General features: G+C 43.8%; 1 protein-coding gene across 1 annotated transcript in view; it reads right to left on the bottom strand.

The window, feature by feature from the left end:
• Positions 1-388: 388 nt before the first annotated feature.
• Positions 389-26,121, bottom strand: part of LOC133563519 (partitioning defective 6 homolog beta-like) — a 42,410-nt gene continuing 16,677 nt past the window's right edge. The window contains exons 2-5 of the mRNA XM_061917682.1: positions 19,174-19,396; positions 8,623-8,903; positions 3,646-3,771; positions 389-717 (exon numbers count right to left, since the gene is read on the bottom strand). Coding sequence (XP_061773666.1) covers positions 424-717; positions 3,646-3,771; positions 8,623-8,903; positions 19,174-19,396 — 924 coding nt within the window. The 3' untranslated portion in view covers positions 389-423. The remainder of the gene's footprint in view (positions 718-3,645; positions 3,772-8,622; positions 8,904-19,173; positions 19,397-26,121) is intronic.

Here is a 26,121-nt window from a genome sequence, read left to right on the forward strand (position 1 = left end):
TTCTCTGGCCTTGTTGGGGCAGACTGGCTAATGCATGGCTCTAAAATCATCCGTTGTTGCCTGTAGTTGTAACTTATATCTGTCTGAAGACTCCATGTGGAAGCGATAAAAACTACAACATGGTTGACAGGGTGGAGACGCAGTCGAAGGGGGCCTGCACGAGGGCTGTGGCACATTAATAAGACAGCCCACAAAACAGCGCATTCTAAAGACATAGTCAGGAAGTGGCTTGAAAATGATTTGTACTGCAAAATCTATGCACAATTTGGATCAAAGCACTGCATAAACATTGACGAGAAAATTTCCTTTACAGTATAAAACATACGTAACCATAGCGTCTAACCACACCTTTCATGTAACCAACCACAGTTAAGGTGAAGTAGCTTGTGCAGACAAAACAAATTGTGTTATTAATCTGTTTTTCTACGTGATTAATGTGATCAGTTTAGTTATCATCACACAGGTTAAAGTGTTAAAATTGACAACCATACAAAATATTTGAAGGTTCATGTCAAACCTTGCAGTGATGGGGTTGCTCTGGGAAGTGGGACTTGTTGAATCATGCAAAAGAGCAGGGCCTGTAGATCCATTTAGGCCAAAAGAAATAGAACTTCCCACGGAGGTCCGACTCCCGCGATGTATCACATTGTTCCTCTGGTTAGCTGGCTTCACAGTCACGATAAGATTGTGGCTGTTGGCCACCATCATGTCTGTTACCTAAAATAAAACAGAGAAAGTTGTCAGGTGTAAAACATCCATCCATCTTCTTCCGCTTATCCGAGGTCGGGTCGCAGGGGCAACAGCCTAAGCAGGGAAACCCAGACTTCCCTCTCCCCAGCAACTTCGTCTAGCTCTTCCCGGGGAATCCCGAGGCGTTCCCGGGCCAGCCGGGAGACATAGTATTCCCAACGTGTCCTGGGTCTTCCCGTGGCCTCCTACCGGTTGGACGTGCCCTAAACACCTCCCTAGGGAGGCGTTCGGGTGGCATCCTGACCAGATGCCCGAACCACCTCATCTGGCTCCTCTCAATGTGGAGGAGCAGCGGCTTTACTTTGAGTTCCTCCCGGATGGCAGAGCTTCTCACCCTATCTCTAAGGGAGAGCCCCGCCACACGGCGGAGGAAACTCATTTCGGCCGTTTGTACCCGTGATCTTATCCTTTCGGTCATGACCCAAAGCTCATGACCATAGGTGAGGATGGGAACGTAGATCGACCGGTAAATTGAGAGCTTTGCCTTCCAGCTCAGCTCCTTCTTCACCACAACGGATCGGTACAACGTCCGCATTACTGAAGATGCCGCACCGATCCGCCTGTCGATCTCATGATCCACTCTTCCCTCACTCGTGAACAAGACTCCTAGGTACTTGAACTCCTCCACTTGGGGCAGGGTCTCCTCCCCAACCCGGAGATGGCATTCCACCCTTTTCCGGGCGAGAACCATGGACTCGGACTTGGAGGTGCTGATTCTCATTCCGGTCGCTTCACACTCGGCTGCGAATCGATCCAGCGAGAGCTGAAGATCCCGGTCAGATGAAGCCATCAGGACCACATCCTCTGCAAAAAGCAGAGACCTAATCCTGCGGTCACCAAACCGGAACCCCTCAACGCCTTGACTGCGCCTAGAAATTCTGTCCATAAAACATGTAAAACATGTAAAACATGTTTGTGTCAATCATCTATTGCTATTAAGACCCTCTTATTTCATCGTAACAGCCCCAAAAACACTGGGATTTTTACCTCGACCAGATGGTTATGTGATCCTAGGGTTTTTTTCGTTACTAAAATAACTTAAAAAACTATGGGAAGATGTATATGGAAATTTTAGGAAATGTGAGAAATGGAATAAGGAATAAGTGATTCGATTTTGGGTTTGATCCTGATTATGCACTGCGCTGGCATATGGCCATGTCGTCCGTTCTTTGCAATACTTTTCTTAATGCTTCATCATGTTCCTTATGCGTCTTTCCATACAACATTTTCTTAGTTTTTTTCACTCAGTATAGGTCCAAGCAAAATCAATGGCCGAGCTTCACACAAAAGCGATCTGGGGCGAGTTGAAAAGCAGCATAGACGAGACGTTTCATTGCCGACTTGTTGTCAGCCGTGGTTAGTTGGAGAGAATAAAATAGGAACCAACATCAACAGGGTGGTGAGATACAACGAGGCTGCCAACGTTGACAAGGTCGTTACGGAGGAGTTTGCGACGCAGGATTTTATCGACAACTTTGTCTTTTTTTTAGTTAGTTATTAGCAACATACAGTGGGTGAGCTAAGGACAACGTTATTTTATTTGGGGGGTGATCTGGATCACTGTCTGGCTTTAGAATTATATCAAATGATTAATAACTATTGGCAGATTAGCATGTGGCAAAAATCAGCTAGCCTGTTCACATTAGCTGTAACTGTCGAATTTTGCCAGGACGCCTCAACTGTAATCTTAGTAAAAGACATGAATTATACGTATCGAACTTTGTACGTTTACTGGGAAACATGTCCCAACACCATCTTTAACAGTATTTTTTTTTTTACAAAGACTCAAGCAGCTATAGCTAAAATTAATCCCCGCTTTAAGATGAAAACATAATTCTTGTTACAAAAGGTTTGCTAGAAGAAATGGTGAACTGCAGGATATGAGGCACATGAGTTTGACTGCTTTTGTGGTCCATTCGAGTGGCTGTTGGAATTTCCTCTACATTTTGGGTCATTAAAAAACACAAAACTGCTTTTAATTGATCATGGTCAAAGTGTAAATGGTATAGTGCAAATGGTATCGTGCTCAGTAACAAATCTGCATGGTACATTTATGAATGCTATACAAACATATTTTCATAACCTTTCAAAAATGTGCATTTCAACAATTATTGAGCTGTAGATAGTTCACCATGTCAAGCTATTTCCAGTTGGATATATTGGCAGCATCTCTAAAATGAGTTGTTAAAATTTCATTCATTCATCCACCCCAGATTTCTGCCTTGTCTTCCATTGGGGGACATGACATCAAGTAGATAGCCTGGAACATCCGGTCACACATTTTTTGACAATTTGGCCAAGAAAATATCATGGAAAAGAGCAATTGGAAAAAGGTCCCTCCGACAAATGGCATTGAGAGCAGAAAATACCACTTGAAAAAGTTTGATTTGAAGGAAAAAGTTATGTTTTTATGGTGGTATAGCTCCAAAAAAGGCTTGGTCAAAATGCCATAGTGTAAAATTAATTGGCAGGAATGTTGAGGATGAACACACTTATTGTAATTAAACACAAACATAATGCCCAAATGTTCTAATCATATTTATTACTATATTAACATGTACTTTTAACCGCAAAAAATTATTATACAGTATCATCCACTGATCACATCCACATCGAGAGGAGCCAGATGTGGTGGTTCGGGCATCTGGTCAGGCGAATGTGGAAATACTGTCAAAGTGCTTTGGGCGGCTTAAAAAGGGGTAGAAAAGCGCTATACAAGTACAACCCATTTACTATCTTGCCAAAGTCTGCAAAGTTAGAAAACCACTCAAGCAGGGTGTAACACATGAAGCTAAAAAGACGTCACTTTGAAGATTATTTGTTGGGAATATTAAAAAGTACAGTACATGTTGAGGTGCCGACAGCTATGAAAACTAAAGAACAATGTGCTGTTACCTGATCCAATGATTTTCCCGTAACATCGATGCCATTGACCTCGAGGATTTCATCATTAAGTCCCAGGAGGCCTGTGCTCTCTGCAAGACCACCACGCACCAGGCGAGATATGAACACTCCTGGAACCTATAGCAAGAAAGAATAAAAAAAACAGTCCAGTGGTACATCACTTCTTATTGTATGATACTGCAAGTACAGTTAGAGTCATTAGTTCAGGCTGATGAGTCAGGCTAAGTAATCGTTTCTTGTGTCATTGATTGCTTTAAGGCCACCTGGAGAACATCTAAAGGGGAATTTTGCACAACATGCAACACAGTCTGGTTAGAAAAACTATAGTCACATGCTGGGCTGTCATTTATATACTGTGTGTGTGTATATATATATATATATATATATATATATATATATATATATATATATATATATATATATATTTATTTATGTAGGTATCAATCCGATACCAAGTAGTTACAGGATCATATTCAAAGTCCACATGTGTCCAGGGATGTATTTTCTGAGTTCATAAACATGATATGAATTTAAAAAAAGGGGAAAAAAAGCTATTCTGATGTTAAAATTATTGATGTAATCATAGTAGTACTGACTAGATACGCTATTGTACTTGGTATTATTACAGTGGATGTCAGGTGTAGATCCACCAGAGGCATAATCTCCATCCATCCATCCATTTTCTACCGCTTATTCCCTTTCGGGGTCGCGGGGGGCGCTGGGGCCTATCTCAGCTACAATCGGGCGGAAGGCAGGGTACACCATGGACAAGTCGCCACCTCATCGCAGGGCCAACACAGATAGACAGACAACATTCACACTCACATTCACACACTAGGGCCAATTTAGTGTTGCCAATTAACCTATCCCCAGGTGCATGTCTTTGGAAGTGGGAGGAAGCCGGAGTACCCGGAGGGAACCCACGCATTCACGGGGAGAACATGCAAACTCCACACAGAAAGATCCCGAGCCTGGATTTGAACCCAGGACTGCAGGAACTTCGTATTGTGAGGCAGACGCACTAACCCCTCTGCCACCGTGAAGCCCACGCATAATCTCCAATCTTATTTAAATAAAAATATTATTATTTTTTTCAAAAACTCTGGTTTAATAGGAGGTTTAAAACATCAACAGCAACATGAAAATAATTGACCTTTAACAATGGTGTTTTTTATAGGTAAACATTATTATAGCACATACACCTGCTTCATAATGTGTGGAAGGCTGTGTTCGGAAAATTAGTCATTAATTATGGTTACTTGTTACTTTACCAAAAATGTCATTGAATTACTAACATAATTACTTTTTAATACATGTAATTAATTACACGGGGAAAATAATGTGTTACTTAAAAAAAAAAAAAATTAAATATCAGGCATAATGCAGTTGAGATGAGTGTCGTGTGCGAGTGCCTTTTAAATGGCAGTGCCTGTTGCCTGGTGACACAATAATAGATTTGATTTCTATTATATTTGAATAACAGGTCTCAAAGTGCGACAGAGTAAAAACATCATAAAAACATTAAAATAAGACAGTAAAACCCACCAAAAAAACAATTTTAAAATGTATTTAAATTTAAACGCATTTATTCATTTATTTGAAAACATGAGTATTAATTGTACCACCAGAACTGTAAATTTAGTTTAAAAAACAGATATAAATTAGTGACCAATAACCACAACAAGTAATAATAACAGCAGTAACAATAAGGTAAGGTTTACTCAGGTGTACTGGAGAGGAGGCTACGCCGGATAGTCGAACCTCGGATTCAGGAGGTTTTCAGGTGGTTTTCGTCCTGGTCGTGGAACTGTGGACCAGCTCTATACTCTCGGCAGGGTTCTTGAGGGTGCATGGGAGTTTGCCCAACCAGTCTACATGTGCTTTGTGGACTTGGAGAAGGCATTCGACCTTGTCCCTCGGGAAGTCTTGTGGGGAGTGCTCAGAGAGTATGGGGTATCGGACTGTCTTATTGTGGCGGTCCGCTCCCTGTACGATCAGTGTCAGAGCTTGGTCCGCATTGCCGGCAGTAAGTCGAACACATTTCCAGTGAGGGTTGGACTCCACCAACGCTGTCCTTTGTCACCGATTCTGTTCATAACTTTTATGGACAGAATTTCTAGGCGCAGTCAAGCCGTTGAGGGGTTCCGGTTTGGTGGCCACGGGATTAGGTCTCTGCTTTTTGCAGATGATGTGGTGCTGATGGCTTCATCTGGCCAAGATCTTCAGCTCTCACTGGATCAGTTCGCTGCCGAGTGTGAAGCGACCGGAATGAGAATCAGCACCTCCAAGTCTGAGTCCATGGTTCTCGCCCGGAAAAGGATGGAATGCCATCTCCGGGTTGGGGAGGAGACCCTGCCCCAAGTGGAGGGGTGTTTAAGTACCTAGGAGTCTTGTTCACGAGTGAGGGAAGAGTGGATCGTGAGATCGACAGGCGGATCGGTGCGGCGTCTTCAGTAATGCGGACGTTGTACCGATCCGTTGTGGTGAAGAAGGAGCTGAGCCGGAAGGCAAAGCTCTCAATTTACCGGTCGATCTACGTTCCCATCCTCACCTATGGTCATGAGCTTTGGGTCATGACCGAAATGATAAGATCACGGGTACAAGCGGCCGAAATGAGTTTCCTCCGCCGTGTGGCGGGTCTCTCCCTTAGAGATAGGGTGAGAAGCTCTGCCATCCGGGAGGAACTCAAAGTAAAGCTGCTGTTCCTCCACATCGAGAGGAGCCAGATGAGGTGGTTCGGGCATCTGGTCAGGATGCCACCCGAACGCCTCCCTAGGGAGGTGTTTAGGGCACGTCCAACCGGTAGGAGGCCACAGGGAAGACCCAGGACACGTTGGGAAGACTATGTCTCCCGGCTGGCCTGGGAACGCCTCGGGATCCCCTGGGAAGAGCTAGACGAAGTGGCTGGGGAGAGGGAAGTCTGGGTTTCCCTGCTTAGGCTGTTGCCCCCGCGACCCGACCTTGGATAAGCGGAAGAAGATGGATGGATATATGCACACACACACACACACACACACACACACACACGCACACACACACACACACACGTAGGTATATATTCACCGTAAAACCAAAATGTATACTTCTAATTAAGACTTTGCAGCTCTCCAGCACTGCGCAAGGGATCATTGGAGATGTACCGGTAGTTTACTTTTTTGAAACCAGCCCCCTTTATAGCTTCAAAAAAAAAAAAAATACACTGATAAGAGTATTTCAAGTTCTCCTTTGACTCTGTCACATGCCACAGCATTATTGCTAACATTTTGAAATCCAAATACAACAACATTTACAATACTGTTACATCCCTAGTCATTAGAGATTGGCGCCAAATCCCTGTCACATAATGACATTGGTGCCAGCAAAACAGATGGTACCCAAACCGAAAAAAGAAGAAGCTATCCGTGTTTAATTCCGGTGCTAAATGAATGTAGTCACAGCAACCTGCTTGGTAATAACAATGTGCAATTAACTAATGCAGCATTCCAACAGACACACAGAGTTTGAAAATCTTTTTAAACTTGTTACTGAACTTAATACGTGAACAGCAGGCTTGTTGTTAGCCACAAAACATCACACTCCCTCATTATGCACCAATGACGGTTGCGGCGAGTGATGTTGCGTTAATGAGCACCCAAAATTATGAGCGCCAATATTACTTAAGTCGCTTTCAGCACATTTTCCGTAAAATATTTACAATACTTTGTAGGACTCAACAAAAGGCAAGACTGGCACATTTAACTAATGGCAAGGACTACTTCCTGAATATGGCAACACACCTTAGCCCAGGGGTGCCCACACTTTTTCTGCAGGCGAGCTACTTTTCAATTGACCAACTCGAGGGGATCTACCTCATTTATATATATCATTTATATTTATTTATTTACGAAAGAGACATTTTTGTAAACAAGTTAAATGTGTTTAATGATAATACAAGCATGTGTAACACATATAGATGTCTTTCTTTCACGAAGACAAGAATATAAGTTGGTGTATTACCTGATTCTGATGACTTGCATTGATTGTAATCAGACAGTAATAATGATAACGCCCACATTTTCAAATGGAGGAGAAAAAAAGTTGTCCTTTCTGTACAACACCACATGAAAGTGGTTGGTTTTTGGCATCTAATTCATCCAACTTCCATACACTTTACAAGAAAAACATTGGCGGCAAATTCCGTAGCTTGCTTGATTGACATTCACGGCACCCGAGGGTCTTGTGAGATGACGCTGGCTGCTGCCAGTTCATTATAATGAAAAAATGACAGAGAGGAAGGCGAGAAACACTTTTTATTTCAACAGACTTTCGCGCCGTCCCTTCCGTCAAAACTCTAAAGGCCGACTGCACATTTCCTATCTTCACAATAAAAGCCCTGCTTCATGCTGCCTGCGCTAACAAAATAAGAGTCTCAGAAAGCTGGCGTGCACAAGTGATGTGCACGCCAGCTTTCTGAGGGATCGCTTGTGCACGCCAGTTTTCCGAGACTCTGTATTTAGTTAGCGCAGGCAGCATGAAGCAGGGCTTTTATTGTGAAGATAAGAAATGTGCAGTCGGCCTTTAGAGTTTTGACGGAAGGTACGGCGCGAGAGTCTGTTGAAATAAAAAGTGTTTCTCGCCTTCCTCTCGGTCATATTTTCATAATAATGATCTTGCAGCAGCCAGCGTCATCTCACAAGACCCTCCGGTACCGTGAATGTCATTTAAGTGACGTCTTGGTGAAGATTGATGATCACTAATTTTTAGATCTATTTTTTTTAAAAGCCTGGCTCGAGATCGACTGACACGCCCCCCCGTGGTCGACTGGTAGCTCGCGATCGACGTAATGGGCACCCCTGCCTTAGCCTACACGCCACAGTCATCTAATAATTGGAATTGCTACTGTATGCAAAGTCTCCTATGTAAAACTTGCAAATGACACCCAAAATTGTTATTGAACGTACAATGTTAATATAAAATGATGAATCTTACCTTTTCGACACCATGTGGCGTCACTCGCACGCTGACCCCGTCTCGGATATAGAAGCCCAGTGGTTTATGGGTGCCATGCTTGTGGAGCCGTACGCGCCGATGTGTCTCAGGTAAGATATCCACGTCGATGATTGATGAAATTTGACGGAAGTCCTTTGGTCTGCTAATCATGCGACCAAGTTTGTTCTTTGAGTGGATCGACAATGAGCCATTGGTACGGAGTACTGACAGCCCTAAGCCTTTTTTACGCCGGTTGTCTGGAAATCGTGCAGGTTCATCCTCTTGAAAAAAAATCAGAGAGAGGAAGAGGGGAAAAAAAACAGTAGTTGTTAGTGTGCCGTGAGAAAGCGTCAGGATTGGTTGTCACACTCATATCTCGCCAGCGATAATTATTAAATAAATGCGATCAAAAGTCCGCTTACAATGAAGCTTAAGGAAAACGCTCTATTTCATTCTCAAAGACCTTAAAAATATTGAGTTTTTTTTTTAATACAGGAGGTATATATGTAATGTAGTCAATCCATTTTCTACCACTTGTCTCTTTCGGGGTCGCTGAACCCTATCTCAGCTGCATTCGGGCGGTGGGGTCATCACAGGGCCAACACAGATAGACAACATTCACACTCACATTCACAAACTAGGGCCAATTAGGTGTTGCCATTCAACCTATTCCCAGGTGCATGTCTTTGGAGGTGGGAGGAAGCTGTTAATGTAATAACGAGCACATTTAAAGTCACATTTAATATTTACGTATTTTGGTCATTTTTAATTTAAAAAAGGCATCACGTTTGATTTTTTCCCCCTTCGTCACTGTTTAACACTCACTGCAGACCTAATGACAGCCAACAAATATAATAAAACATATCTTATTGTGCAACGTCCGCTGTAATTAGGATGCCGACTGCTCGGACGTTCATATTGTCACGATCCGCTACACAGATCGTTTCTTGTTTTGCTTTGGATATGTTTTGATCACACCTCCAAGTCCGAGTCCATGGTTCTCGCCCGGAAAAGGGTGGAGTGCTATCTCCGGGTTGGGGAGGAGACCCTGCCCCAAGTGGAGGAGTTCAAGTACCTAGGAGTCTTGTTCACGAGTGAGGGAAGAGTGGATCGTGAGATCGACAGGCGGATCGGTGCGGCGTCTTCAGTAATGCGGACGTTGTACCGATCCGTTGTGGTGAAGAAGGAGCTGAGCCGGAAGCTCTACGTTCCCATCCTCACCTATGGTCATGAGCTTTGGGTCATGACCGGAAGGATAAGATCACGGGTACAAGCGGCCGAAATTAGTTTCCTCCGCCGTGTGGCGGGGCTCTGCCTTAGAGAGAGGGTGAGAAGCTCTGCCATCCGGGAGGAACTCAAAGTAAAGCCGCTGCTCCTCCACATCGAGAGGAGCCAGATGAGGTGGTTCGGGCATCTGGTCAGGATGCCACCCGAACGCCTCCCTAGGGAGGTGTTTAGGGCACGTCCAGCTGGTAGGAGGCCACGAGGAAGACCCAGGACACGTTGGGGAGACTATGTCTCTCGGCTGGCCTGGGAACGCCTCGGGATCCCCCGGGAAGAGCTAGACGAAGTGGCCGGGGAAAGGGAAGTCTGGGTTTCCCAGCTTAGGCTGCTGCCCCCGCGACCCGACCTCGGATAAGCGGAAGAAGATGGATGGATGGATGTTTTGATCACGTTTGGACTGTGCCGATCCCTTCAGTTGAACACTTCCTTGTTTACATTCGTCACCATGGCTACTTAATTACGCCTCCTGCAAGCACTCCCGAAGCACACCTGTTTTGATTTATTGTGTTGTATTTAAGACCGCCTGCTACCTCAGTTCCTCGTCGCCAGTTTGTTTGCACCACGCAACAGTTATGTTAGTTTTGTCTGTTTGTATTCTCTGCTAAGTATAGCTTAGCCTCCGCGCGCTCGGCTCGCGCTTTATGGACTTTTTGAACTCTGCCTTTTGCTCACGTTTTGTGTTCTGTTTCCCGTGCATTGGCAAACTTTTATTTTTACCGTTGGTACAAGTTTTCCTTTTGTATTTTTATATTAAAATCTGTTCCTACCTTCATTCCTGCTTGTTTTGATCCCGTGCATCGAGAGGCGACACTCCCCGCACATCCGCGATGCAACGCAACCGTAACAGAAACTGGCGACCAGAAACGCGCCACCTTGCGTGGGATCCTCCAGAACTCCGTCCCCGACAAGCAGGATATCCACCGCTCCAACCCAGGACTCTTCTCTAAGGGTTGGTACTTTGTTCACTTATCCTGTTCCCAGTCACCATGCTGTTAGCCCCGCACAACCTCCCGCCTCCCCTGTCACTCAACATGACGTCACTTCGTTCCCGCCTCCCTATGACGTCACTGTTAACCCCTTGTTAGACACTCCACCTACCTTTTCTTTTAATAGCAGCGACAATGGGTTTTTTGAGTCAGAATTTTCTCATTTGTCACCTAAGGACCTGTTTTCTTTAAAGAAAATTTACAAGGACAATTTTTGCAGCCCTGAAGCCAGTCACCCACCTAAGAATGAGTTTAATTCGAGTATTATCAGGACATTTTTCGCCACTACAGCTCTAGTCCGCCTTTGCCCCTCACACTTACTTCCCCGCCTCGTAAGTCTCGTTCCCCGCCCAAGTCTGTGTTTTCCTCTCCTGTTAGTGAGGATTTTGGACATTTTAGAGGGGAGGAATCTGCCCTCCTCCAAACCTCCCACCGCCCACCCTTGGGGTCAGTCTCTGGCAACAAGGAACCCGTCTGGAATCCGGGTCTTGAAGGGAGGGCTAGTGATAGTAGCTGTGCTACGGCGGTAGCACAGCTGCGAAACACTAAGCCACAACCCTCAATTCAACCCCTTCCACCGTTGTTCCAGCACATAAAACTTCTGCCCATTAGACCTCCTCCACCAGAGTTCCCCCCGGTTAAGCCTGCACATCCCTGGATCTCCACCACCTGTCTTGCGACCCGATAAGCCACTTATGCCACCTAGACCTCCACCACCGGTGTTCCGTCCGTGCCCTAGTTCTTGTTTTAGTACCAGTCTCTTTCAGAGTTCAAGTCCTAGCCTTCTTCCTCGTCTGTGTTCCAGTCCTACTCGTCGACCGACTTGTAGATTGAGTCGTAGTCCAAGTCCTGGTCCGAGTTTTTGTTCTAGTCCTGTTTCAAGTCCGAGTCCTGTCCCGAGTCTAGTTTCTTGTCATCTTAATATTAGTTCTGATTCCCCTCTTCGTCCTAGTCCGAACCCTGGTCCTTGCCCAGGTTCTTGTCCGAGCCCCAGTGTTACTGTTAGTCCTAGTCCTTGTCCAAGCCCTGGCCCGAGCACCAGTAAGATTGTAAGTCCTGTTCCTTGCTCTAGATCTTGCAAGAGCACTAGTTTGATTGTTAGTCCTGGTCCTCACACAAGTCCTTGCCCAAGCCCTAGTGTTTGTCTTATCCCTAATCGTAGTCCTAGTACTTCTCTCAGCCAGTCCCCTAGTTCTCCTCGGTGGGTCCCTGTGCCTGCTTCACGGCTGATACCCGTTCCAGTTCTCGGCGGAGACCAGTACCTACTCCGCGGCGGATACCAGCTCCGGCTCCACCAGTTCCGGCTCCACCAGTTCCTGCTCCGCGGCGGAGACCAGCTCCTTATCCTCTGCCGGCTTCTACACCTGCTCATCTGCCGGCTTCTGCACCTGCTCATCTGCCGGCTTCTGCACCTGTTCATCTGCCGGCTTCTGCTCCTGCTCATCTGCCGGCTTCTGCTCCCGCTCATCTGCCGGCTTCTGCTCCCGCTCATCTGCCGGATTCTGCTCCTGCTCCTCTGCCGGATTCTGCTCCTGCTCCTCTGCCGGATTCTGCTCCTGCTCCTCTGCCGGATTCTGCTCCTGCTCCTCTGCCAGCTTCAGCTCCTGATCCTCTGCCGGCTTCTGCACCTGCTCATCTGCCGGCTTCTGCACCTGCTCATCTGCCGGCTTCTGCACCTGCTCATCTGCCGGCTTCTGCTCCTGCTCATCTGCCGGCTTCTGCTCCTGCTCATCTGCCGGCTTCTGCTCCTGCTCATCTGCCGGATTCTGCTCCTGCTCCTCTGCCGGATTCTGCTCCTGCTCCTCTGCCGGCTTCTGCTCCTGCTCCTCTGCCGGATTCTTCTCCTGCTCCTCTGCCGGCTTCAGCTCCTGATCCTCTGCCGGCCTCTGCACCTGATCCTCTGCCGGCCTCTGCACCTGATCCTCTGCACCTGATCCTCTGCCGGCCTCAGCACCTGATCCTCTGCCGCCCTCTGCACCTGATCCTCTGCAGACATCTGCACCTGCTCCTCTGCCAGCCTCTGCACCTGCTCCTCTGCCGGCATCAGCACCAGCATCGGTGCCTGCTTCGGCTGCAGCCCCCGCACCGGTGCCTGCTCCACCAGTACCTGCTCCGCGGCGGAGACCAGCTCCTTATCCTCTGCCGGCTTCTACACCTGCTCATCTGCCGGCTTCTGCACCTGCTCATCTGCCGGCTTCTGCTCCTGCTCATCTGCCGGCTTCTGCTCCTGCTCATCTGCCGGATTCTGCTGCTGCTCATCTGCCGGATTCTGCTCCTGCTCCTCTGCCGGATTCTGCTCCTGCTCCTCTGCCGGATTCTGCTCCTGCTCCTCTGCCGGCTTCTGCTCCTGCTCCTCTGCCGGATTCTGCTCCTGCTCCTCTGCCAGCTTCAGCTCCTGATCCTCTGCCGGCTTCTGCACCTGCTCATCTGCCGGCTTCTGCACCTGCTCATCTGCCGGCTTCTGCTCCTGCTCATCTGCCGGCTTCTGCTCCTGCTCATCTGCCGGCTTCTGCTCCTGCTCATCTGCCGGATTCTCCTCCTGCTCATCTGCCGGATTCTGCTCCTGCTCATCTGCCGGATTCTGCTCCTGCTCATCTGCCGGATTCTGCTCCTGCTCATCTGCCGGATTCTGCTCCTGCTCCTCTGCCGGATTCTGCTCCTGCTCCTCTGCCGGCTTCTGCTCCTGCTCCTCTGCCGGATTCTGCTCCTGCTCCTCTGCCGGCTTCAGCTCCTGATCCTCTGCCGGCTTCAGCTCCTGATCCTCTGCCGGCTTCAGCTCCTGATCCTCTGCCGGCCTCTGCACCTGATCCTCTGCCGGCCTCTGCACCTGATCCTCTGCACCTGATCCTCTGCCGGCCTCAGCACCTGATCCTCTGCCGCCCTCTGCACCTGATCCTCTGCCGACCTCTGCACCTGCTCCTCTGCACCTGCTCCTCTGCCAGCCTCTGCACCTGCTCCTCTGCCGGCATCAGCACCAGCATCGGTGCCTGCTTCGGCTGCAGCCCCCGCACCGGTGCCTGCTTTGGCTGCAGCCCCTGCACATTTGTCTGCTGCTTATAACAATATCACTAATACTTGGTTACTATTTGAATTTCGAAATGTAAATGGAGTATTGTTGGTGCTTTTGGAATGGTTATTTATTGGATTTTATGGGCTAAATAGAGTAGCTCCCATTGGCTTTGCTGTAACCGGACTTAAGAAAGTTAGAAAGCATTAAAAAAAAAACAAAAGCGACATGTCTTTCATAATGACTGTGAACGATAGACAAAATACCAAAAAAAAGTTTAAAGTACTCATGCGGGAAATTAGACATTGTGTTAGAGTGCACTGATTTTAAAGATAATATACATACGTTTATACATTTAATATATCAATATAAATGAAGAGAGGTCTTATATGTTAAAGTGGGCTGGCTGTCCTGGTTGTAGGTTGCAATCTGTATGTTATGGTCATCTGTGGTTGCTTTTTCTAGTTTAGACAAAATGTGCAGTTGGTGAATGGATTTTTACGTGGACAAACATTTTTTTAAACTACTCTTGCATTGATGGACCTTTTTTAAACACTTGTATGGAGGAAATGTGAATTTTTTTTTTTTAAATGTCAATGTTTGTTTTAATACATTTCTGCTGAAGAATTATATTTTTCGACAGTTTGGGAGTCTTTAAATGTGTCATGGCTGGTAATTTGATGAGCGTGGGTAAAACTAGAAGAAGGCATGAGTGTGTTTGCTTTCAAGGACAGCTGTTCATGTTAATAAAGTGATTGTTAATGATGTGCGACACGACTGATTTACCTTCCAATCCGATCCAGAGTAAAATTCTAACTAGTATCGGCAATACCGAGCCGATACAGATACTTTGTGCAAATATACCTGGTGTGTCTGGTAAAATTTCAAAAGTACTGTATTTCAAATGTTGCTGCTCTTGGGGAATCATCTTCAAACAATATAAAATCAAAGGGCGAAACAGACAGCATTATGCACTGAATGCATTATCTTATACATAATCAAGTGCAGGGGTCGGCAACCCAAAATGTTGGAAGGGCCATATTGGACCTAAATCAAATCTGTCTGGATTCGCAAAACATTAAAAGCTTAATTAGTGCTATAATGAAGGCAACACGTGATTAAGTATATATACAAACCCTGTTTCCATATGAGTTGGGAAATTGTGTTAGATGTAAATATAAACAGAATACAATGATTTGCAAATCCTTTACAACCCATATTTATTGAATGCACTACAAAGACAAGATATTTGATGTTCAAACTCATAAACTTTATTTTTTTTTGCAAATAATAATTAACTTAGAATTTCATGGCTGCAACACGTGCCAAAGTAGTTGGGAAAGGGCATGTTTACAACTGTGTTACATCACCTTTTCTTTTAACAACACTCAATAAACGTTTGGGAACCGAGGAAACTAATTGTTGAAGCTTTGAAAGTGGAATTATTTCCCATTCTTGTTTTATGTACAGCTTCAGTCGTTCAACAGTCTCCCATGTTGTATTTTACGCTTAATAATGCGCCACACATTTTCGATGGGAGACAGGTCTGGACTGCAGGCGGGACAGGAAAGTACCCGCACTCTTTTTTTTTTTACAAAGCCACACTGTTGTAACATGTGCTGAATGTGGCTTGGCATTGTCTTGCTGAAATAAGCAGGGGCGTCCATGAAAAAGACGGCGCTTAGATGGCAGCATATGTTGCTCCAAAACCTGTATGTACCTTTCAGCATTAATGGTGCCTTCACAGATGTGTAAGTTACCCATGCCTATGGACCGTAGATGTTGAAATCCCAAATTTTTTTGCAATTGCACTTTGAGAAACGTTCTTAAACTGTTTGACTATTTGCTCACGCAGTTGTGAACAAAGGGGTGTACCTTGCCCTATCCTTTCTTGTGAAAGACTGAGCATTTTTTGGAAGCAGTTTTTATACCCATTCATGGCACCCACCCGTTCCCAATTAGCCTGCACATCCGTGGGATTTTCCAAATAAGTTTTAGATGAGCATTCTCAACTTTATCAGTATTTATTGCCACCTTTCCCAACTTTTTGTCACATTTTGCTGGCATCAAATTCTAAAGTTAATGATTATTTGCAAAAAAAAAGAAAAGTTTATTAGTTTGAACATCAAATATGTTGTCTTTGTAGCATATTCAACTGAATATGGGTTGAAAAGGATTTGCAAATCATTGTATTACGTTCATATTTACATTTAACACAATTTCTCAACTCATATGGAATCAAGGTTTGTATATTAGCTAGGGTTGTCCCGATCCGATATTTGGATCGGATCGGCTGCCGATATTTGCCAAAAAATGCGTATTGGCAAGGCATGGGAAAATGCCGAGCTAGATCCAGTTTTTTAAAAAACTCCGGTCCGTGTTTTCCAACACACCGATTTAAATAATACATTCCACTCTTATGCTGCTCCCTAAATTTTGTTACGCATTTTCCAGAACACCTTCAAAACATCCACAGGTCTGCCTTCTCACCGTTGAGACGGCCGTGTGAATTAAAAGTTACGGTAAAAATGTCAGCTGTGTGGGATTATTTTATCCTATAAAACGAAAAAGATGAAGAGGTGGAGTGCAAACATGCCACAATAAAGTCAAGTGTGGTGTCATAGTTGTAAGACATTTTAATGACTCTTGAGAGTGAGAGGCTTTTTAGCACTCATTGTAGATGAACACAGGAGCAGGCTGACACCTGAGCATCTTGAAGTGCTCGTCTTTATTAGAAAGAATCTCCCCATTATGCTTGGACTTCAATTGTTTGCCCCCCCTGACTGGGGCAAACAATTGAAAGGTGTGTGTAGATAGTTTTTTTTTTTTTTTTTTAAGTTTACACTTAAAAAACATCGGGGGCGGTACCTCTGGATTGGCAGACCGGGGTGGTGGTTCCTCTCTTTAAGAAGGGGGACCGGTGGGTGTGTTCCAACTATCGTGGGATCACACTCCTCAGCCTTCCCGGTAAGGTTTATTCAGGTGTACTGGAGAGGAGGCTACGCCGGATAGTCGAACCTCGGATTCAGGAGGAACAGTGTGGTTTTCGTCCTAGTCGTGGAACTGTGGACCAGCTCTATACTCTCCGCAGGGTTCTTGAGGGTGCATGGGAGTTTGCCCAACCAGTCTACATGTGCTTTGTGGACTTGGAGAAGGCATTCGACCGTGTCCCTCGGGAAGTCCTGTGGGGAGTGCTCATAGAGTATGGGGTATCGGACTGTCTTATTGTGGCGGTCAGCTCCCTGTACGATCAATGCCAGAGCTTGGTCCGCATTGCCGGCAGTAAGTCGAACACATTTCCAGTGAGGGTTGGACTCCGCCAAGGATGTCCTTTGTCACCGATTCTGTTCATAACTTTTATGGACAGAATTTCTAGGCGCAGTCAAGGCATTGAGGGGTAACGGTTTGGTGACCGCAGGATTAGGTCTCTGCTTTTTGCAGATGATGTGGTCCTGATTGCTTCATCTGACCGGGATCTTCAGCTCTCACTGGATCGGTTCGCAGCAGAGTGTGAAGCGACCGGAATGAGAATCAGCACCTCCAAGTCCAAGTCCATGCTTCTCGCCCGGAAAAGGGTGGAATGCCATCTCCGGGTTGGGGAGGAGACCCTGCCCCAAGTGGAGGAGTTCAAATACCTAGGAGTCTTGTTCACGAGTGGGTGCAGCGTCTTCAGTAATGCGGACGTTGTACCGATCCGTTGTGGTGAAGAAGGAGCTGAGCCGGAAGGCAAAGCTCTCAATTTACCGGTCGATCTACGTTCCCATCCTCACCTACGGTCATGAGCTTTGGGTCATGACCGAAAGGATAAGATCACGGGTACAAGCGGCCGAAATGAGTTTCCTCCGCCGTGTGGCGGGGCTCTCCCTTAGAGATAGGGTGAGAAGCTCTGCCATCCGGGAGGAACTCAAAGTAAAGCCGCTGCTCCTCCACATCGAGAGGAGCCAGATGAGGTGGTTCGGGCATCTGGTCAGGATGCCACCCAAACGCCTCCCTAGGGAGGTGTTTAGGGCACGTCCAACCGGTAGGAGGCCACAGGGAAGACCCAGGACACGTTAGGAAGACTATGTCTCCCGGCTGGCCTGGGAACGCCTCGGGATCCCCCGGGAAGAGCTAGACGAAGTGGCTGGGGAGAGGGAAGTCTGGGTTTCCCTGCTTAGGCTGTTGCCCCCGCGACCCGACCTCGGATAAGCGGAAGAAGATGGATGGATGGATGGAAGTTTACACTTGTTCAAGAGCAAGTATTGATGCTGAGCAATAGACATGTTATCCCACTCAGGTTGTTTGTGTGTTTTGCTTTTTTTTTAATGTTTACAGCATTATTTGCACTGTATACTGTTCACTTTTTTACTGTTTAATGATGCTATTTCTGTTTGTCATGTATATTTTTTTTCTATTTTGTGTTTATCCTTGAATACCAACCATTGTATATTATTCAAACTCACCTAATTCAGCTGGCTAGTTGTTATCAAGAGTACTAAAACCCTTTTCATCATGAATCTGACAAATAAGTAGGCTAAATAACTTTAAACTTTAATACATGCTCGGATAGGCCAGTATCGGCCGGTATCGGTATCGGATCGGAAGTGCAAAAACAATATCGGTATCGGATCGGAAGTGCAAAAACCTGTATCGGGACATCCCTAGTCTTTTTATTTGTATAGTGCACACTACACAAACATCGACAGCTGTCAACACTCAACAGGCCTGTGGTCTGTCACTCAACATAAACACATAACAATTCCTATGGTTACAAAAGGCACACTCACCTAAAATGCTAATTCAATATTTTAATTACTTCCTGATATTAAAAAAAATCCATCTAATCTCTATAGTATCGACCAATGAGTGATATTATACTTAGTATTGTTACTGTCGATACTTGTATCAATCCGCCCACCTAACCGATTAGTGGTTAGCATATCCTCTTATAGTGTGTACAGTAGCATGTTTAGCTAGTGCTTGTCCTCAAGGGATGATATTAATATGAAACACAGTTTATTTGCCACCGTGGAGGCAAGGATTGCTGACTTGGAAGTCTCTTTCAGAATGCTACAGTGTGTTGAGCATGCCTTTGTTCGCTAGTCAGATTTGCAGGATACAGCTTGAATGTGTCATCAACATGCATCATCACAATATAACAATGGTATTAAAAGCTCTATTATAGGCCAAATTGATATCAATATCACGCAAACCTATTTTGAACAATATGACACAGCCCCACGTGAAATTGAAACTCCCAAATTACCAAGCAATTTAATAATGCCTCAGTCTTACCTTTCTTGGTTATGATAATGCGAAGCAAGGGATTTGCTGACATGACAGCTTTGTTAAAGTTGTCCTCATTGTTGATTGGAAGGAGGTCCCCAGAGTCATCGGCGTATCCCAATAAAATGTCGACATCATGGATGCGATGTATTGTTTGCAGGAGGCTATAAAACTCCAGGAAGCCACCTGGGCAGTTCCTCTTGAAAGCGAAGCGACGGTATTCTGCTTCAAACTGCAAACAGGACAAGCAGATCAGAAAAACATGATATTTTAAAGGGGTCATGTTGTGATTTTTTTTGTTAGTTCTTTGGTCAAAATTTTGCAAAGATTATGTTTTACAGACCGTCTTCAAGCTGCATTCCGACCGTCTCCTGTCTTATTTATGTGCCTTGATTTTGACTGCGTCTTATCCCCATTAGCCATGTTTTAGTTTTTAGCGCTTCCATATGGAGTTTGCTGACAGATACAAGTTTGAATTAAAGCTGCAAGCAGCGTTGGTCGGGTCCGCCTTTGGCTGCTGCCCCCGAGACCCACGGCCGGATAAGCGTTAGAAGACGCCTTGGAGCCACTATTTTGAGAATCTAATGCATTGTGAAAGTAATGCAGTTGTTGTATTGAAGTGAAAATATCAAACTTCCTGTTGATTTTTGCTAAAGTATGTTAATTATTAAAATGTAGGTTTAAGTGAGACCTACATAGTATTTTTTGTTTCATGTCTCTCTGACATTCCTACCGGAAGCTAGAAGCAGTTTTGTCTGTGTTTTCTTCCTAGGAGCAGTTTGTCCGTATTGTATTCCTAGGGGGGCGGTAGGGCGCAATTTTGAGTTTTGAGGTTAGGTTTTTTTCATCAGATCGCAATTTTTGCCAGACCTGATGTGTGTGTCAAGTGTGGTGAGTTTAGAAGCATTTTAAGGGGGTCAAATAACAGCTCAAAGAGGCAAAAATGACATTTTTTAGGAGACTTTGCACAGGGGTTCTTTGAAGACGCGTAAAATCAAAACCTGAGAACTTATAAAAACTCTGTCCTATACTTTTAATCAGAAGGGTTCAATCTCTCTCCTGTGCGAGTTTGAAGCCAAAACAACAAACGCACTCAGAGGAGATAATGTTTGAAGAAAGGTGACCGGTTTTTACAAAAGGGGGGATTGCAAACTTCCTGTTGATTTTTGTTGGGGGTTGTCAATCTATGAAATGTAGGTCTAAGCGAGACCTACATAGAGGTTTTTGTTTTTAATGTCTCTCCGACATTCTTACCGGAAGTTACAAGCAATTTTGTCTGTGTTTTCTTCCTAGGAGCAGTTTATTCAGTGTTTTATTAAAAAATAGTGCTAGAGAGCAATTTTGAGTTTTGGGGTTTGGTTTTTTCATTAGATCGCAATATTCGCCAGTCCTTATGTGTGCGCCAAGTTTGGTGACTTTTGAAGCATTTTAAAGGGGTCAAATTACAGCGCAAAGAGGCAAAAATTGCATTTTTTGCGAAAATTTTATTTTGAAGGGGTTTTTGCCAACTTCCTGTAGATTTTTGCTGAAAGAAGTGAGTGTATGAAAATTGGGTCTAAGTCAGAACTACGTAGGAGTTTTTGTTTCATGTCGACATGACATTCCTAACAGAAGTTACGTGCAGTTTTGTCTGTAATTGTTTGCTAGGGGGCGCTGGAGCGCAATTTTCATTTTGGGGGATTGGTTGCTTAATATGTTGGGAAGGTTTGCTATACCGACGTGTGTGTCAAATTTGGTGAGTTTTGAAGCATGTTAAGGGGGTCAAATTACAGCGCGTAGGTGCGGAATAATAATAAAACACAGCAGTGGAGTCCTTTGCCATGGGCCAAGGACCCTAACTATACGCTACCTTTTAGTGTTGTTCTGATACCAACATTTTGGAACCGGTACCAAAATATTTTGTTACTTTTCGATACTTTTCTAAATAAAGGGGACAACTCAAAATTGCATTATTGGCTTTATTTTAACAAAATATCTTACGGTTCATTAAACATACGTTTCAATGTATTCTTATTATTTGTCCTTAAATAAAATAGTGAACATACAAGACAACAAAGGCTCCTAATTTAGTCTCTAGACATATGCAGTAACATATTGTGTCATTTTCCATTCTATTATTTTGTCAAAATTATTAAGGACAAGTGGTAGAAAATGAATTATTAATCTACAGTACTTGTTCATTTACTGTTAATATCTGCTAACTGTCTCTTTTAACATGTTTTATCTACATTTCTGTTCAAATGTAATAATAATGTATTATTCTGTTGTTGGGATGCTTTACATCTGTTTTGGATGATACCACACATTTGGGTATCCATCTGACACCAAGTAGTTACAGGATAATACATTGGTCATATTCAAAGTCCTCATGTGTCCAAGGACATATTTCTTGAGTTTACAAACATAATATACATTTTAAAAAAACAAAATAAGATTTTGTGATGCCATAATATATTGATGTAATTATCGACTAGATACGCTTCTGTATTTAATATCATTACAGTGGATGTCAGGTGAAGATCCACCAATGGCGTTTGTTTTACATGTTGACGCTGGTAAGCTACGGTGTGTAATGGAGCATTTTTAGCTATTCCTCGTCCTGCAGGGATGATACTGGTCAGGATTGGTCAGGATGATCAAGTCAAGCGAGAACCACCAAAAAGCAGTTCTACAATTAACTGGAAGCCGCTGGAACACAGGTGTCAGTGTCCGCAGTCAAGCGTGATTTGCATTCCCATGGACTGAGAGGCAACCATGCAAAAAGGAAGCCCTTAGGCTGGTCTAAAGTTTGCTGCTGATCACATGGACAAAGATAAAACCTTCTGGAGGAAAGTTCTGTGGTCAGATGTAACAAAAAAATACCTGTTTGGCCACAATACTCAGCAATATGTTTGGAGGAGAAAAGGTGAGGCCTTAAGCATAGGAACACCATCCCTACCGTCAAGCATGGTGGCGGTAGTATTATGCTCTGGGCCTGTTATGCTGCCAATGTAACTGGTGCTTTACAGAGAGTAAATAAGACAATAAAAAAGAAGGATTTCAGTCCAACCGAAAATCATCAGCCCAGAGGTTGGGTCTTGGGCGCAGTTGGGTGTTCAAATAGGACAATTACCTTGAACACACGTCAAAAGAGGGAAAGGAATGGCTAGATCAGGCTAGAATTAAGGTTTTAGAAAGGCCTTCCCAAAGTCCTGACTTTAAAGGTGTGGACAATGCTGAAGAAACAAGTCCATGTCAGAAAACCAACAAATTTAGCTGAACTGCACCATTTGTGTCAAGAGGAGTGGTCAAAAATTCAAGCAGAAGCTTGTGGGTGGCTACCAAAAGCGCCTTATTGCAGTGAAACTTGCCAAGGGACTTGTAACCAAGTATTAACATTGCTGTATGTATACTTTTGACCGAGCAGATTTGGTCACATTTTCAGTAGACCCATAACAAATTCATAAAGAAAACAAACTTCATGAATGTTTTTTGTGACAAATAAGTGTAAGCTCCAATCACTATTACAAAAAAATAAGAGTTGTAGAAGTTATTGGAAACTCAAGACAGCCATGACATGTTCTGTACAGTAGCAGTTTTTTTCATAGTGCGACATATACTCTATTTCACACTCGACTAATGTGTGAAATTATTAACACATTACCGTAAAATATCAAATAATATTATTTATCTCATTCGTCAAAGAGACAAAGAAAATGTCAGCAATCGTCACATACACGTCAACCAATAAGAATTCGGGGGGGGAGGGTCATGGCAGAAGTGCATTGTGGGTCATGAAATGCTAACTGCTAACTGCTATATGCTACTGCCGTATCTATTAAAATGGATCATCTCATCGTTGGCGGTCACTTATAAAAACTGAGAAGGGCTGAACAAAAATGGGACCGAAAAGGAAATCTTGTACTACAGATAGCTCGGTTGGTAGAGTGGCCATGCCAGCAACTTGAGGGTTGCAGGTTCGATTCCCGCTTGTGCCATCCTAGTTACAGCCGTTGTGTCCTTGGGCAAGACACTTTACCCACCTGCTCCCAGTCCCACCCACACTGCTTTAAATGTAACTTAGATATTGGGTGTCACTATGTAAAAGCGCTTTGAGTCACTTGAGAAGAGCGCTATATAAATATAATTCACTTCACTTCACATTACAAACTGGACGTAGTGAAATATGCAGCAGAAAACGACAAGAGGAAGCGGTGCATTCCTTTGGAGTTGGCAGAGTTGTTTAGAAGCGACGTCGAGGAAGAAGATTTCATGGGATTTATCGTTTAAAAAATGACAGATTGTTTGGTAAAGATATAGCATGTTCTATATGTTATAGTTATTTGAATGACTCTTACCATAATATGTTAGGTTAACATAGCAGTTGGTTATTTATGCCTCATATAACCTACACTTATTCAGCCTGTTGTTCACTATTCTTGGTGTTGGATTGTATAAAATACATTTCCCCCAAAAATGCAACTTATACTCCAGTGCGACAGTTATATGTTTTTTTCCTTCTTTATTATGCATTTCCGGCCAGTGTGTCGTATACTCCGGAGCGATTTATAATCCGAAAAAAACGGTACATATCATTACGTAGATTAAACAACCAACTAATTCTCGATAACTCTTTAACTCAACTGGTTTATCCTCATTGTTGAATTTCCCTTTGTTTTCAAAGAGTTGCTCTTCGTTTACAGCACTGCTTCTCAAATATTTTCTGTTACGCCTCCCAAGAAAAAAGAAAATATTGTGCGCCCTTCCACTTTCCACTGTGACTATAAATCAGGGGTGCCCATTACGTCGATCGCGAGCTACCAGTCGACCGCGGGGGGTGTGTCAGTCGATCTCCAGCCAGGCTTTTAAAAAAAATAGACCTAAAAATTAGTGATCATCAATCTTCACCAAGACGTCACTTAAATGACATTCACGGTATCGGAGAGTCTTGTGAGATGACGCTGGCTGCTGCAAGATCATTATTATGAAAATATGACCAAGAGGAAGGCGAGAAACACTTTTTATTTCAACAGACTCTCGCACCGTACCTTCCGTCAAAACTCTAAAGGCCGACTGCACATTTCCTATCTTCACAATAAAAGCCCTGCTTCATGCTGCCTGCGCTAACTAAATACAGAGTCTCGGAAAACTGATGTGCACAAGCGATCCCTCAGAAAGCTGGCGTGCACATCACTTGTGAAGATAGGAACTGTGCAGTCGGCCTTTAGAGTTTTGACGGAAGGGACGGCGCGAAAGTCTGTTGAAATAAAAAGTGTTTCTCGCCTTCCTCTCTGTCATTTTTTCATAATAATGAACTGGCAGCAGCCAGCGCCATCTCACAAAACCCTCGGGTGCCGTGAATGTCAATCAAGCAAGCTACGGAATTTGCCGCCAATGTTTTTCTTGTAAAGTGTATGGAAGCTGGATGAATTAGGGGCCAAAAACCAACCACTTTCATGTGGTATTGTACAGAAAGGACAACTTTTTTCTCCTCCATTTGAAAATGTGGGCGTTATCATCATTACTGTCTGATTCCAATCAATGCAAGTCATCAGAATCAGGTAATACACCAACTTATATTCTTGTCTTCGTGAAAGAAAGACATCTATATGTGTTACACATGCTTGTATTATCATTAAACACATTTAACTTGTTTACAAAAATGTCTCTTTCATAAATAAATAAATATAAAAGATATATATAAATGAGGTAGATTCCCTCGAGTTGGTCAATTGAAAAGTAGCTCGCCTGCAGAAAAAGTGTGGGCACCCCTGCTATAAATAGTATAATTTGTCTATAAAATTGCTATACTATATCTCTGCATTACATTGTAAACATATTAACATTAAAGGAAACAGCACACCGGTCTTTCCTCGTCTCCCACAGTGGTTTCAGTGAAGCCAAGTGCTACATTTGCTTCATCATATTCTGGTACGGCAAAAAAAGCATGTGCCCCAAGGTCACACGCGCCCAGGACGGCCCGCCCCACTATTTGAGAAAGATTTGTTTACAGTGAGTCATGTCAAATTGCTACAACATTTTTGCAATGTATTTCTTCTGGTATATTTCAATCTCATTTTGCTTCTGTGCAAAATCAAGGCTTATAAAATGTCAAAGTTTCGCAAGATCTTTAATTTTGAACATAGTCGCTAACATTACCTTCACCTTTTTGAGTGTTATACCATCACTAGCTGCAGTAAGAACATCATCAACCCATATGATCAACAGAACATTCTCCTTTCCATTTTGTTTTGGACAAAGGAGGACTTTAAATATGACCTAAGTGTGACTCTGCAACTACTTGGTATTGGATTAATACCAAAATGTGTTGTATCAGCTAAAACTAATGTAAAGTATCCAAAACTTGAAGAAAATGTTCATATTACATTTTTGCAGACGTGTAGATAAACATTTAAAACAGAAAGTAACCACATTCGTCTATGTATCCATTTTCCACCGCTTGCCCCTCATAGTTTGAACAAAAAAATAGAATGGGAAATGACACAATTTTACTGCGTAGGTCAGCAACCAAATTAGGAGCCTTTGTAACCCATAATGAACTGTGCCCAACATCCAGGCTTCAAAAAAATACTTGACACAAGCATAGGCTTTGACTAAAAAATACTGTCAAAATTGTCCAAAGATGTATTGCACCAATAAATGAATAAAATGATGTTTGCATTTAATTAACAAATATTTTCATAATGACACTAAAAGCACAGTCCTCTGTGATGAAATAAGTCTAGAGGATAAAAAACTTAATTTTAGGAAAATTCCAACAGAAAAACTGAATTTTATTGTTTTTTATATTACTAAACATGTGTATGCATGCAAAGCAATGAAGGCATTCAGTGCATCCATGATGGAATTACACTATATAATTGATGAAGCAAAGACATTCTACAAATGTGTTCCCATTTTAGAAACTTCATAAGCATATGGTATATAAAAAGTACAACAAGGGAAAAAACTGCTTAA

The sequence above is a fragment of the Nerophis ophidion genome, linkage group LG12 (genome assembly GCF_033978795.1).
Source record: "Nerophis ophidion isolate RoL-2023_Sa linkage group LG12, RoL_Noph_v1.0, whole genome shotgun sequence".
Taxonomy (NCBI): Eukaryota; Metazoa; Chordata; class Actinopteri; order Syngnathiformes; family Syngnathidae; genus Nerophis; species Nerophis ophidion.